Source organism: Dipodomys merriami, unplaced genomic scaffold (genome assembly GCF_024711535.1).
Source record: "Dipodomys merriami isolate MVZ:Mamm:240054 unplaced genomic scaffold, mDipMer1.0.p SCAF_2, whole genome shotgun sequence".
Lineage (NCBI taxonomy): Eukaryota > Metazoa > Chordata > Mammalia > Rodentia > Heteromyidae > Dipodomys > Dipodomys merriami.
In genome coordinates, this window is record NW_027203381.1 from 90,625,638 (window position 1) to 90,639,894 (window position 14,257).

At 34.7% G+C, this 14,257-nt stretch overlaps 1 protein-coding gene across 1 annotated transcript in view; it reads right to left on the bottom strand.

Annotated features, from left to right (window-relative positions):
- Positions 1 to 14,257, bottom strand: part of Crybg3 (crystallin beta-gamma domain containing 3) — a 98,644-nt gene that overhangs the window by 43,069 nt on the left and 41,318 nt on the right. Inside the window, exons 7-11 of the mRNA XM_070030418.1 lie at positions 13,047 to 13,194; positions 7,454 to 7,590; positions 6,174 to 6,288; positions 4,783 to 4,818; positions 1,979 to 2,112 (exon numbers count right to left, since the gene is read on the bottom strand). Coding sequence (XP_069886519.1) covers positions 1,979 to 2,112; positions 4,783 to 4,818; positions 6,174 to 6,288; positions 7,454 to 7,590; positions 13,047 to 13,194 — 570 coding nt within the window. The remainder of the gene's footprint in view (positions 1 to 1,978; positions 2,113 to 4,782; positions 4,819 to 6,173; positions 6,289 to 7,453; positions 7,591 to 13,046; positions 13,195 to 14,257) is intronic.

Here is a 14,257-nt window from a genome sequence, read left to right on the forward strand (position 1 = left end):
TGGCAGAGTGCACTTTCTAGGGAAAGAAGTTTATTGACTTCTACTAAAAGAGATTACTACAGGTAACCCCTCTGTACAGTATTTTCACAATAAAATAAAAAAAAGAATATCAAGATTACTACAGGACACTGAAACACAGCAGGAGTTGTTAAGCTCCTTCATGAAACTTAACTTTTCTATGGGGTAATACATAGTAACTAACGAAATGTGGACATAGATGCTTCACAAAATAATGTATTAAAAATGGCTTTTATATATATGTGTAGTCAGAGTCAGTCTGTTCTAGTGGGGAGAGTCCAAGGTGATTCTTCCTAATGCTAGAACCTGACAAAAAGAATCCCAGGAGAGCGGCTGGCCACTGGCTTTCCTTAGCTCACTCTTTCTATAGTTGTGAAGATACAAAAAGAGAATTGTTTTCATAAAGCACACAGCAATACTCTTTCCATCCTTATTAATCTTGCTTCTCTGTGTGACAAAAAGTGTTCTATCTATGCAAGACTAAACATTTAAAAAAGCAAAAGGAAATAAAAGGTGAAAATAAAGGAAATAAAAGGTGAAAATAAAGTCAGCTGGTCATTTTTAAGTAGTAATATCGCATGATTTCCCTATAACTGTCAAATAAAAATATAAGTGGATATATGATATTACAGGCCACATTTTCTTGGGTGTTTTATGAAACAGTTGTAAAAAAAATAAAAACCTTAGAGAATAAATACTGGAATTTACCAGATGATTTTCCATGAAACTAAAAACTAGTTTTAAATCTATCTAGTTAATGGGGAAAACATTCAAATCCCCAAGGGAGGAAAGGAAAAAAAAAAAAAAACATTTTACAGCAATTAACAAGAAGCATGTGTGCTCAGAAACCAGAGAAGACTACAAATAAATATAACTGAATAAAACATTCATCCAATCAGCCTTTGCTCTTTTAGCTCTTTGCTTTTCAAATCAAGACTAAATAATAAAATTACCACTCTGTCAGATCAATTATCAATATGACCTATATAACTAACATATAGCAGTCCCTCACATTTTCATTGTGGCTAGTAGGCCATTGCTTAATTTATGGCCAGAAACTGTGATGTCTAAGTCTGTATGTGTAGACACTTAGACAGGTTTCATTAAGTAACCCATGAACATGAGTTATTCATATGCCTATGAATAAAACATTTTAGTACCATCATTTGTTAGAGGAGCACAAACAAGCTGCATGATGTGACAGCAAATACCAAGAGATACCAATGCTTACAATTAAAATGAAGCTACATTCCATAATAACCAGTCTTTAACAAGAGACACAAGGAAATGTTTCTGAAGGGTATGGCACTTGGCTGACAATGGCAAATAAGGAAAATTTCTTCTTCGTGGTTTTATTTGTCAGAACATGAACCCAAGGGCACATGGCAAGCCTAGACACAGATTTTTCTGGGGTTTCTGCTTCTGTAACTGTTCATTAAGCCTGGGATGGCAGCAACGACAGTTAGGCAGTCCTTAGAGTGTTTCCTCAAAAGCAGTTCCGGGATAGAAGCCCACTAGTGTCAAAAACTCTTGACTTTGGAAACACACAATCCAGACTACTCCTTTAATTAAAAAAGGGGGGGGTGCTCATTGTCAAAGTCAACTAAATCACAACAGTCAACTAATACCTAAATAAAGAATAGCAGGTAAAAATGTCACTCATGTTTATGATCTATGAAAAATTAATTTTCTCTTATACTTGTTATATTCTAAGCTACATTTAGATATGCTAACTGAGTTTTTAAACTAAATACAGAAAATAGTTTTTTTTTTAAATCTCTAATACCAACAAAACTTTACAGTAGACAGCCATTAGTAAGTAATGGTTTTTCTTCCTAGATTATACAGGGCATAGATCTTTAGATTAAGCCCAGTTGCTCTGCTCTGTTTAGCACAGTGCTCGTATTGCTCTTCAAAAATAAACTACTACTAAGTCAAATATTGAAAAAAGGACACTCACACTCCACCGATGACACGAATTGATCCAATTCCATTGAAATCACTATCATTTTCTAAAAAATTAGGAACAGAATCTATATGCTCACTAAACTCTTTGGCCTGTCCATAGAAGTGAGGTTTTTCATAAATAATAACCTGAAAAACATGAAAATAATTATTTAACATGGTCACATTTTAGAACAGATCCATTCCGACCCACTTAATATGAAAAACCACAATATTAGTGGGCAGAACCGTATTTTTTTCATTACTATAGGTTTACAATACATCATAGTGCCTGGTATTCACAAAGAAATTGTGAGTTTTAACCATCATAAAGGTATGGTTATGAGTCTGATGCTGGTGGCTTATGATTATAACTCTAGCTATTCAGGAGGCTGAGACCTAAGGATTGCAATTCAGAGCCAGCTGAAGCATGAGAGCCCTTGAGACTCTTCTCTCCAATTAACCACCAGAAAACTGGAAGTGGTGCTATGGCCCAAAGCGGTAGAGTGCTAGAACTGGGCAAAAAGAGCTCAGAGACAGTGGCTAGGCCCTGATTAAAAGCCCCATGATCTAAAAAAAAGGTATCATCATGACCAAAATGTCTCTCTCATACCTGGGTATGATTAAATTGTTCTGGTCCAAATCCTGTGGCCATCTCATAGGCTAAATTCTCTTACAATGACCTCTTGAATTATCTTTATACATTTATTCGTGTGTTTGGAATTAAAAACAGACATGCTTCATATCTACTCAATTTTTCCTTATAATAAAAGCTTTTCAAACCCCAGTACTGAAAAACTGAGAGCTAGAAGCTTGATTCAATTGGCTGAACACCACTCTGGCAAGCTCAAGGCCCATAGTTGGAAGGTAAGAAAAGCTTCCAGAGTATAACAATAAATTAGTGAATTCAGAAACATACCCTATTACAACACTAACTTTTCCTGTCATCCTTAACTATCATTAAGAAGAAGCAGGTATGTAGTTTTTAACTTGAATACAAGTGTTTTGTTAATTGGATAATGGCTCATAAACTGAATATTGAATTGAAATACATTTATACAAACACTTAAAGGTACCTGACAATATAAGTTAAAAATTAAATTTACTTAAGAAAATTTAGGCCTGGTGTAATGAGTGTAGTTCAAAACAAATTTATAGTATGATTTTTATTTCAACCTTGATTTGGTCCAGTGTTCTCTCCTATTTTGCTATTACTTCTCAAATAATAATATTTTTAATCAGTCCAGCTTATCCCTGAGACCGATTTCTTAGCCAGTGAAATATTATGCACAATTAAATATGCAAGATCTTGATGAATACCACACCATGCTTAAATAAACTAAACCAGAAAGTTACCACCTCATTATTTCTACAACATTATATACACTGAAAAAAACAGAATATTGATCTTGTTTGAAATTATATATATAAATATATATACAGTATATATATTGACTTAATCACTATTACATGTGATGACATTTTAATACAATAATAAAAAGCAGTATTTTTTGATGAGCAATATCAATTAATACCTAACAATATGGCAATAGTGATTACTTATAAGGATCAGTCCATTCTAATATGCTTGCAACCTGTTGAACTGCAAATGCCCATGTAAGACCCAGCCTGTCAAACCTGAAGTTCTGAATGAACAAATAAGAAAATGAAACAGGAGTCTCTCAGAGTATCATCACTAATTCTGCATCTATTAGATGACTAATTTGTAACTTTTACCAATCATATCACTTGAGAAGGTTCTGACCACATCCAGACAAAATAGGGTCTTTGGGAGTGGAAGCCAGGCTTTAAGTTGAAGTATATATGATTTTACATGAAGTCAGCATATAGTAGATATAGTCAGACACATAATTAAAACAAACAAACAAACAAACATTCACTCTAAGTGATTGAGAAGATGATAGTCAATTTCCTAAACTAAAAAGCCTAAAATTTAGAGGGCTGGAGGAATAGTGTCTTATTTTGGAGAGAAAGAAGAACGGTTCTTCACTTCAAGACTTGCCTCTAGCTAGAGGTGCTATTGCCCACCTCTAAGGAAGTTTATTTGCAACTTGATCACTTCATTGATTTTCTTTCTATCTTTTTTTCTTTCCTTTTTTTTGTTGGTTATGGAGCTTGAACTCAGGACCTGAGTGCTGTCCCTGAGTTTTTTTGCTCAAGGCTAGTGCTCTACTACTTTGAGTCAAAGCTCTACTTCTGTTTTTCTGAGTGGTTAATTGAGGTAAGAATTTCACAGGGACTTTTTTTCCTAGGCTAACTTCTAACTGAAATCCTCATATCTCGTGAGTAGCTAGGGATTACCGGGGTGAGTCACCAGGGCCCAGACCCTACCTATCTTGAAAACACATTAAACTCTATCGCTTATTTGCTTTCCCAATTCTAGCAACATGGTCCCCATGATTTCATTGTTTCTACTCTTCCCTTCAGATAACCAAACTTAAAAAAATGGCATTTACCTAAAAATACTGATCTCTCTGAACATCACTCAACAACTATCACTTAACAATAATAAATATAAATTATTATATACCTATATAATAGCTGTTACCACACTCTGGTCCAAACAAAAGACATAGACACTTAGTTTATTTGAGAGAGTTGAGAGCTACAGACTACATACTAAGAAAATATCCGTTAACAATTCCAGCAGGAGTTTTCAGTAGATAGTTTGTTGCTTCTCATCAACCAACTCTATTAGCTAGGTATTGTATATTCAAATATATTTTAATTATCCAAAACTACTTAAAGATTACTATTCAGTCTTTTTTCCCCTACTACAAACATCTGTTCAAAACTTACCTTTAAGTTCATAGGCATTTCCACTTTCAGTCCACCCTAAAGATAAAAGAGTTTAATGTAAGACATAGAAATTTTGTAAATACTTGAAAGTAAGTGACATATAGGTTTGTAAATACTTGAAAGTAAGTGACATATAGGCTATTTAAAAAAAAACACTTCATTAATGTCAGGCTCAGGTTGGTCATGTCTTATTCTAGCTACTCAGGAGGCAGATACTGAAAATCACAGTTTGAAACCAGTCTGGGCAAGAAACTCCTGGGGACTTTCATCTCCAATTAACAACCTAACAAACTGAAGTGGAACTATAGCTCAAGTAGTACAGCCCCATTCTGGGTTGAAAAAGCTAAGGTACTAATCTAGGCCCCAAATTCAATCCCTAGTACAAGGGAAAAAATAATAATTCATTAAGACTACATAGCAGTCAAATTTGAATTATGTCAAACTTCAAATTTTAAGTAGAGAATTCTACAATGGCCAGGTTTCTGCAGAAACTTCTTCATCATTGTAGATGGGGCAAGATTTTTTTTTAAGTTTTTTAAAGTTTGAGATTATAACAATTACAAGGAAGATTAAGTATAATCTACAAAGAATATTAAGTCCTAGACACCAGGTGATCAATTAAATATTTAATGATCCTGGACAGTGTCCCACTCAGAAGAGAGAAATGTTAGTAAATTTAGATATCACAGTTGGCAGAGTAGACTTTTACAGGAGTTATCCAAGTCTCCTCCAGGAGTACTTGGGATTTCTAACCTAAAATAACGATGAGCCCTTCACTGTTCCCAGATCACTTTTAATCTTATTTCCAGTATTTATGATATTAAGGTTGTATAGCATAAAAAGCAACCCTCTTGTCACAAAAATCTTAATTTTGTAATTTTCTGGTTTCAATGCTAATCTACACTGTGATATTTCTTAAGATTTCTTCATTTGTCCAGAATTCCATTTTGAAAAAGAAACAGAAGCAAAAAAAATTGTAGCACACATCCAATATTTAATTGAACGCTTTGCCTCCAGATAAAATGTTTCCAACAGAAACATGCACTTCTTTAATCTTAAAAGGTAAACATTGACAGAACTACCCATTTATTATTTAGGCTTGGCTTATCATTTACTACCAAAGTGGAAGAATATAATTTACTGCAACTAATTTTCTAATGAGCAACAACAAAAGAAATTAATTAATTAATTAGAATTTTAGAACTTAATTAATTATTTAGAATTTTCACAGAGGAAACAGCATGTATCACGGTAAATATAAAGTAAATATAGATTATTTGTATAGTAGAAACGTAAGAACAATATATAGTTTGCCAATTGAATAGAACAAATACCCATTTCTTGAGATTGAGACTCATGAGTAATGATCACAACTACTTGATTTTACCTACCATTTGAAGTGGATATAATGATTTCATCTCTGATGCAGAAATCTCAAAGAGCTCTTGGTCTTCCTCCCAAACTGTAGCTTGCCCCTTAAAATTAATGTCTGGATAGGCAAGCCAACTAAATAGGAAATAAATGAATGATTAAAATATAATAATGACACTGCAGTCTGACTTGTGAAGAAGAAAAAAAGGTACCAAATTAAAAATTTTTCCTGAATTACACTAGCAAAACACCAAGGTGATTGATTGGACAGATATAACAAGAGTTAACATGTTATTGAGTACTTATATTCATATGCCATCTTGTAAGTCTATTTTCCAAATTTTAGACATTATTTGTTTAAAATTTCTGAGTATCTAATACATGTGACAACCTTCAATTGAAGAAGGACATAATAAAAAATCAAAGTCATGTCTCTATACCTCATTCTTTTTCAAAGATAGGAATTCCACTAGGCATTTCATATGGTGACCCATATTTTTAGAATCGATATTGGCTGCCTCAGGAATAGTATTTTTGTGATCAGATTCCCAAAAGATCCATCTATCACTCAGAAAAACATAATAATCACAAATATCTTTCACGGGGAGGCCAATCACTCTCTGCTCAAAAGTTTTAGTTTGAAGTTGGAGGCTACATAGAACACTTTTATAGTGACCTCCAAATACTACAACAACAATCCCTGGAGCTACCTAAAACCATGAAAGTGACAAACAGAAATCCACTTAGTCAGGTACCCACAGACCTCTGTGATTCATATCCACCTGGCACTGAGCTAGAAGTAAACTGAGACCCGAGATACTACAGATAACCTTTGAAATCAGAGAGGCATAGCATGAAATCCCTGTTTACAAGCTGGTAGCCAGGGATAATCATCTATAACAATCAAGTTAACATCAGCTGTCTTGTAAGAATATGAAATGTGTCTTGTACTGGAGAGGCCTCAGAACTTAACACACTTAGAAATAGTTGAGGCTCCAGAATTTTAGGCCAGAAACATGCTTTTATTATTTCTTAGTCTCAAAGTGAATTGAAAGACAATAGGCCCACCAATTAAGAACTATATCTCAGGATTCTGTGCTTGATCATATTTATTTATTAAAGAGCCTTAACGGGATCCCAAGAAAGACAGAACCTGTTCTAAACCCTGAGGGAATCTTTTTCTTGAGTATTCAGCAGCATAAATGATATTAACAAAAAGTTTTCACCTAGTGAGAAATGAAGCAAAGAGGTTAACACAGGTAGCCATCTATCACTATAAGAATGGAAAACTGATACATACACTCCTGACTTGACAGTGAAAGACCAAGATTTGGGGATATTCAGTTCTTCCAAATTGGGGACTGCTCGTTGTATGTAGATAGGACAACATGCTGGGTCAGACTTCAGGCAAAGCTCTATCTCTGGAATGCTGCAGTCCTGTAAAGGGAAAAGTAATTTGACTTTGAAATAATCTAGAGTCACACAGGCTGGTATTTCAGCCTCTCTGGACATACACCAACAATTGTGCTCATTGTTCAGTGGAATTTCTTCACACACACAAAAAGCATAAAGGGAATACTGTTGTGTTCCTTAATCTTTCCTTTTATTCAAATAAAGTTTTTCTAGAGGATCATTTCAAAACTATAAATATTATTAACAGGAGAAAATTATTTTCCAGAGTATTTCTACTTTCTGTTAAAAACACTTGTCCCAATAAACAACGCTCAGAGTTACCCAAGGATTTGAGTGCCAATGATCTGCCGGCCTTCCTTCTTAAATGCAAAACAAAGCTGTAGAGGAGGAAGGGAGTTAAATAAAAGCTGATCTCATGGGGCACATAAAAAATAAATAATAGAGAGGCACTACTCCTACAGAGTGTTTATCTAATTTACATTGACAAAAGAAGTAGGAATTAGAGGTGAGGGTAAAGGAAATCTGTTTTCCGACTTGTAGAACTTTATTTTCTTTAGTGCATGTTGGTTTGATTTAAAAAGGAAAAAAAAAAAGCATTATGAAACCTGACAACTACAGTTGATTAGAAAACCAGATACCCGCTGTCACTGTTCCCTGTTAGACCTTCCTTTCCAGTTTCATTTGTGCTTATGTCTTCTTATCTGTTCCCACTGTGATAGACCAAACTTGAGTAATGGACCTAGTCTCAACCGCTGGTCAAGCAGAGACTAAACTTTCCACAGCTGAGCTTGTTTGAATACCACTTCTCTGTGACACTCCTTGGTCTAAGACTCAGTTACAACAAACCCATGTTTTTATTTGCTTTTCCACAGTAACTTGATCCACAGTCATTTCCCACATTTCTTCAGGCACCTGGTCTTCACTCCCATCCTGGCCTCTATAAGCTTTGCAGACATTTCCCTCTTCTCGACTAAAGACAGAGCCATCTGCATTGTACTTTATGAAATTCTCTTACAAAAATAGTCATTAAAGCTGAAAAAGACCTCAAACTTTCTTAAGAAATAAAAATTGCAATTATGTTCCCCTTCCAATAAATTAAAGATTCCCTTCTGTCCCAACACACAATCTATCTCAATACTCAGTAGCATTTAGATGTAATTCAAGCTTCAGTAGCCTATTTCTCACCAATGATATTGTGAAATTCAAATGAACTAGTAGGTAAACATAACCACAGAGGTAGCACTTACTAGAGACTCAACAATTGTAATTTTATTGTTTATTTACAACTGTACTTTTAAAACCCTTTTAACTTTAACCCAAACTGAGTTCTCACTCTTATTCCTAAACGAAGCAATTTAGGGTACTAACTGGACTATGAAAGTATTCTTCAGAATTTACATACAACATATCTAGAACCATGTTAAGAAATTCAGTAAAACTAAAATTCAATTTAGTAATTAAAATATGGTGTCATAATTATCCTCCAAAAGTTGTTGTTTAGGTCAAAAATAATATACTGAACATAAATGGGACAATTAGAGTAATGATAGCTCACATTTGTTGTATATTACCAAGTCCTATAAATCGTTTTACTTTCCTTAAAAATACATAAAAAACAAATAAATTTATACATGTGATTTTCAGAAAATTACTTTATAATGCACTATACTAAGAAAGCATAACATAAGATCAACATTGAAATATAAACAGCATATTTCCTTCTAAAATTTCTCTTCAAAAATGGCTAGAAATGTCTAGAGTTGTCACTTGTCAACCTTCATTGGTCTTTTGTATGCTGTTAATAATAGAGCATTATTTGAAATACTGCTATATTAATGTTCCCCCAGGGATCTGGAACCCTTAGCAGAATACATAACTAAGTGTCTCACACAAACAAAGTTTCCTCCACATTGTGTTATACAAACAATGTTTGGGTGGTGTCCTTTAAAAGGGAAAAAGCTAAGAGGCATTTTTGTCTACAATAACAAAGAGGAAATGGCACAGTAATAAAAGTATAAGGACAGCTAAAAACATGAAATTAAATATAAGAAAGCATTTATTCTCCGCTATCCTAGAAGCCTAGATTTTTGCCTGAGCTGATAGAAAAAGGCTTCATTAAGTTCTGTCTTATTTTGGCTACTCAGACAAACGGCATCTTTTCCAAGGTTTGTATACTTTTTGATGGACAAAGACAGCCAAACATTAGCAACCTAGCAACAATAAACAATTCATGCTAACAAAAAAAGTCTGGGCTTCCTCCCAGACTGTGATAGTCATGCTGTTCTTTGAAAATGTCTCCTGATGAAATCTGCAAGCCTACCTTATTATATAGTATTTCATAGGAAGGGTGATAAACTTATAGGAAAGAAACAAATAGTAAGAAAATCTGTCTCCACCTTAGGTAAAATGCCTTTGGTCCCTTATCTAACAATGGAGCTCTCTTCCTGGATCATTATATTAGTGAGGTTACAGGGCTGGGAAGGTGGCTCAGTGGTAGAGCGCTTGCCTTGCATGCTTGAGGCCCTGGGTTCCATTCCTCAGCATCACATAAGCAAAAAGAAAAAAGCCGGAAGTGGCGCTGTGGCTCAAGTGGTAGAGCGCTAGCCTTGAGCTGAAGAGCTGAGGGACAGCGCCCAGGCCCAGAGTTCAGGCCCCACGACTGGACCCCCCCAAAAAAAATAGTGAGGTTACATCCTAAATACATTTGCTGTGGGAAAAAGAAATCATACCTTTATAAAGGGTATCAAATGAAAGTAAGTAAACACCAAAATTTGTAATATTTACTCTAATTTCAGAAATAAAAGCACTCAACCAAAGATTGGCTGTACTGCCATCCCACTCCCAATTATATTCACTGAGCAGACAAGAGCCTTGCATGGAACATTCAGGAGTGGAAAACAAGGTATCTTCCATGCCCATTCATAGCTCAGTGCTACCTACTATACTTTACTGTCTTTTAATGGTATTAACATTCTGACTAAGGAGAACAAAAAAAACTAAGATGATGAAAGAAGTAGAGTTGTCACAGACTTACACAAGTTTGACAGAGGACAGCCATGATAAAAACAAAAACACAAACAAAAAAAAACCCCAAACCCCTCAGATTTCCATAGGAGAGTTTTGATAAACAAGTCTGGAAGGAAAGGAAGCAATGTGATGCCCGATTCTTATGTTGTAAAATACTCAGGACAATTCTGATGCCTTTTCTGTTCAATGCTTAGTAGTTTACTGTTCCTCATTACCAAAAGCGGTTAGCCCTGTTGTAAACATGAGCATTAACACTGTAACTAAATAGCAACAACAAAAACTAACAATAGAAGAAGGGAAAATGTGAAAACACCAATAATACTTTCTTATATTCTTAGCAAATGGTGGATATGCAAATACCTATTCAGATATCTATGCTCACCAGATTAAATTTGTTTGCATTTACTCTTGTTTGATTTTACAGGAGTTAGAATGGTGGAAGGTGGCCAAGTATTGCTCATTTATTTTCCCCCACTAAGCTTGGCATGGTGCCTCATATTCACAAAACCACAAGTTACACAAATCCCAGAAGAATCCACCGACAGAATAATTATGCCTTTTATGGAACTGCCAGTAAGTCAGCTAATTAAATGTATATTCCAATGTGCTTTTCAGATCTGAACTGGTCACAGGTCTGGTCCTTCAATGATAGCAAACACTGAGGTCTCTGCTATAGCCATCTTCATCTTCTTGCAGTACCACAAGCCACCGTGCTCACCTGTGTACCTGATAATAGTGACTCTGATAGGAACTCCTACACATCTCCCACACTATCTCATTCCTGTTTAACTTTGCATGATTCCTGTCAGATGCCTCCAGGTGAGTTGCCTCTTTGATGTGAGGTGTCTCTTCCCTGAGTGACTCTGGGAAGCTGCAGAGAACTTCCTGTCATATGGTCAGCTACGTCTCCCCAGATTTCAAGTAAACTGATATAAGAAACCATATCTTTCATATTCCTATTCCCTCGGTCCCCTATATCAACCAGGTTAACCAACATACATATATATATATATTTTTATTTTGGTCAGTCATGGAGCTTGAACTCTGGAACTGGGCACTGTCCCTCAGCTCTTTAGTTCAAGGCAAGCGCTCTACCACTTGAGCAACACCACCACTTCCGGTTTTCTGGTGGTTTATCAACATACATATTTCTTAGAGACACAGTTGTTTGCAACTTTGATTTGGGCAAAATATATGCAGACACAGACTTAAATGTTTCTGCATGCTGCTTTTCATTTTTCTGTACTTATTATTATTTATGTCAATTGCTTGTATAGGGGTGTTTCATTTTAACATATCTACAACTATCAAGAGTTTAATGGCAATAATCAAATCAGGACAAGATCCAGTTCAATTTACAGTTTTCCAGTATATAAACAAAGTTTTAAATATGTAGTTATATGTATACATTTATACACACATAAACATACATATGATATACTCACATATAGACATATACATATATATAGATACCACAAACATATATATAGGCACATAAATTTTTTATTATGTTTTACATTACTGATGAAAGACATTTTAAAAATACATGAAAGAAGCCAGGTGCTGGTGGCTCACGCCTGTAATCCTAGCTACTCAGGAGGCTGAGATCTGAGGATTGCGGTTCAAAGCCAGCCCGGGCAGGAAAGACCATGAGACTCCTATCTTCAATAAACCACTAGAAAACCAGAAGTGGCACTGTAGCTCACGTGGTAGAGCACTCTCCTTGAGCTGAAGAGCTGAGGGACAGCGCCCAGCCCCAGAGTTTAAGCCCCCATGACCGACAAAAAAAAACAAACAAATTTATGGCTTTTAAGTATATGAGCAAAATCTTAAATATGTAGTTTTGTTTAAATGTGTATATGTATGTATATTTTTTCTATCATGTATTACTAATAAAGGAAATCTGAAAGATTCTGTCCTTATCTAAGATGTTTCTCCACCACTAATTCTTAATTCATCCCTCCCCTAAACTACCCAAGAACCTCTATAAAATATTTTATTGTGTTGGAAAATTTTCCTAATCTTCAATAATACTCTACTAATACAGATTATGACTGAAGATATAACACCTTTACTTCCTCTCCTCATATTTCTTTCTCTAATATCTCAACACACACACACACAAATACACACATAAATATTCATATAACACATGACCATATTAAGTATTAACAATCTAAACTAGTAAAAGATGTATTTGGGAATACTCGCTTATCCTTCAAAAAATTCCGATAATATACTCCTAATATTTTGAATATATATGTACCATTTATGAACAAGTTGCAGATAACATTTTAAATTATCATTCACTCAAGTCCTTCATATATCCAAATTCAAAAATTATCAGTAGGATCAAATTTAGTAAGATTAGCAACATTAGTAAGCATTGCTAGGCCACAGTACAGTTTTAATATATGACAAAAATTTAAATCAAGAAAATCAAGCTTTGTTACCTTTAAGACACGTTTGATAGAACCCAGTACAAAGTTTCTTTGTGGATGCTTTCTGCTCTGAAGAAACCAGTCACGAGTTAATACCTTTTCTCCTTCTTCTAACACACATTTCTGACCTTGGAAATGTGCCTTCTCATATAAAATCCAGCTAACACAAATAGAAATTAAATTATCAGTTATAGTTAATTTTCTAAGAAATGAGGCATAAGATAAGTGATAGATACTAAGACATGTATCATTTTATTTCCTTGAAGTTTTTAATCTGCACCATCTTCTACTCTTAGTATATATAATGTTACATTTGAAAAGAAAACATAAGGCTAACTTAAGTAAGGCACAATATCAGTAAGGGAAGAATAATAGTACATAAAACTAGGAAATAAAAATCCTCGGGTTGGGAAGGTAGCTCAGTGGTAGAGTGCTTGCCTTGCATGCATGAGGCCCTGGGTTCAATTCCTCAGCACCACATAAGCAGAAAAAGTAGGAAGTGGTGCTGTGGCTCAAGTAGTAGAGTGCTAACCTTAAGCTGAAGAGCTGAGGGACAGCTCTCAGGCCCAGAGTTCAGGCCCCATGATCAACAAAAAATAAAAATCCTGAGCACTATCTTACCATATAGACCTATTACACATACATACTCTTTATGAATACATATATACACATATATTGTACATGCATATGTACAAAGCTATATGTTCAAAATACTATTTATATTAAAAATAGTTTAGCAATCGTAAGTTACACTTTTTCCTAATATTCCTCTTCTTGTAAACTACTGACGTGTTCAATTGTTATTTTGTATTGACAACAGTACCACATACTATTTACAGTCTGAACACAAACTAGAAGTTAACCTAAATAATGGCCAAAGAATTCTGGTTCTGGTATGTCTACAAGACATGATCTATAATAACAAAAAATGATTTCCCTCATCTTTACACCAAAGAAGAAATTCTGGAGTATTTTGATTACACAAATGATTCTCTGAGGCTTTCTCATTCCTTAACATCCTAGAAACTCTGAACTCATTTTTAAAACTATGCTTCAATTTAAAACATTCAGTTTGACTTGCTAAATCCATTTGACTAGCAGTACAATTACAGAATGGCATTGGAAGTGTAGGTTGTACACAATTAGTTCTTAAGACCTACTGCTGGCCCATGAAAGGAAACAGCCCATGTTTCCTTTCATACTAAATAAATTAAGTTACCAAA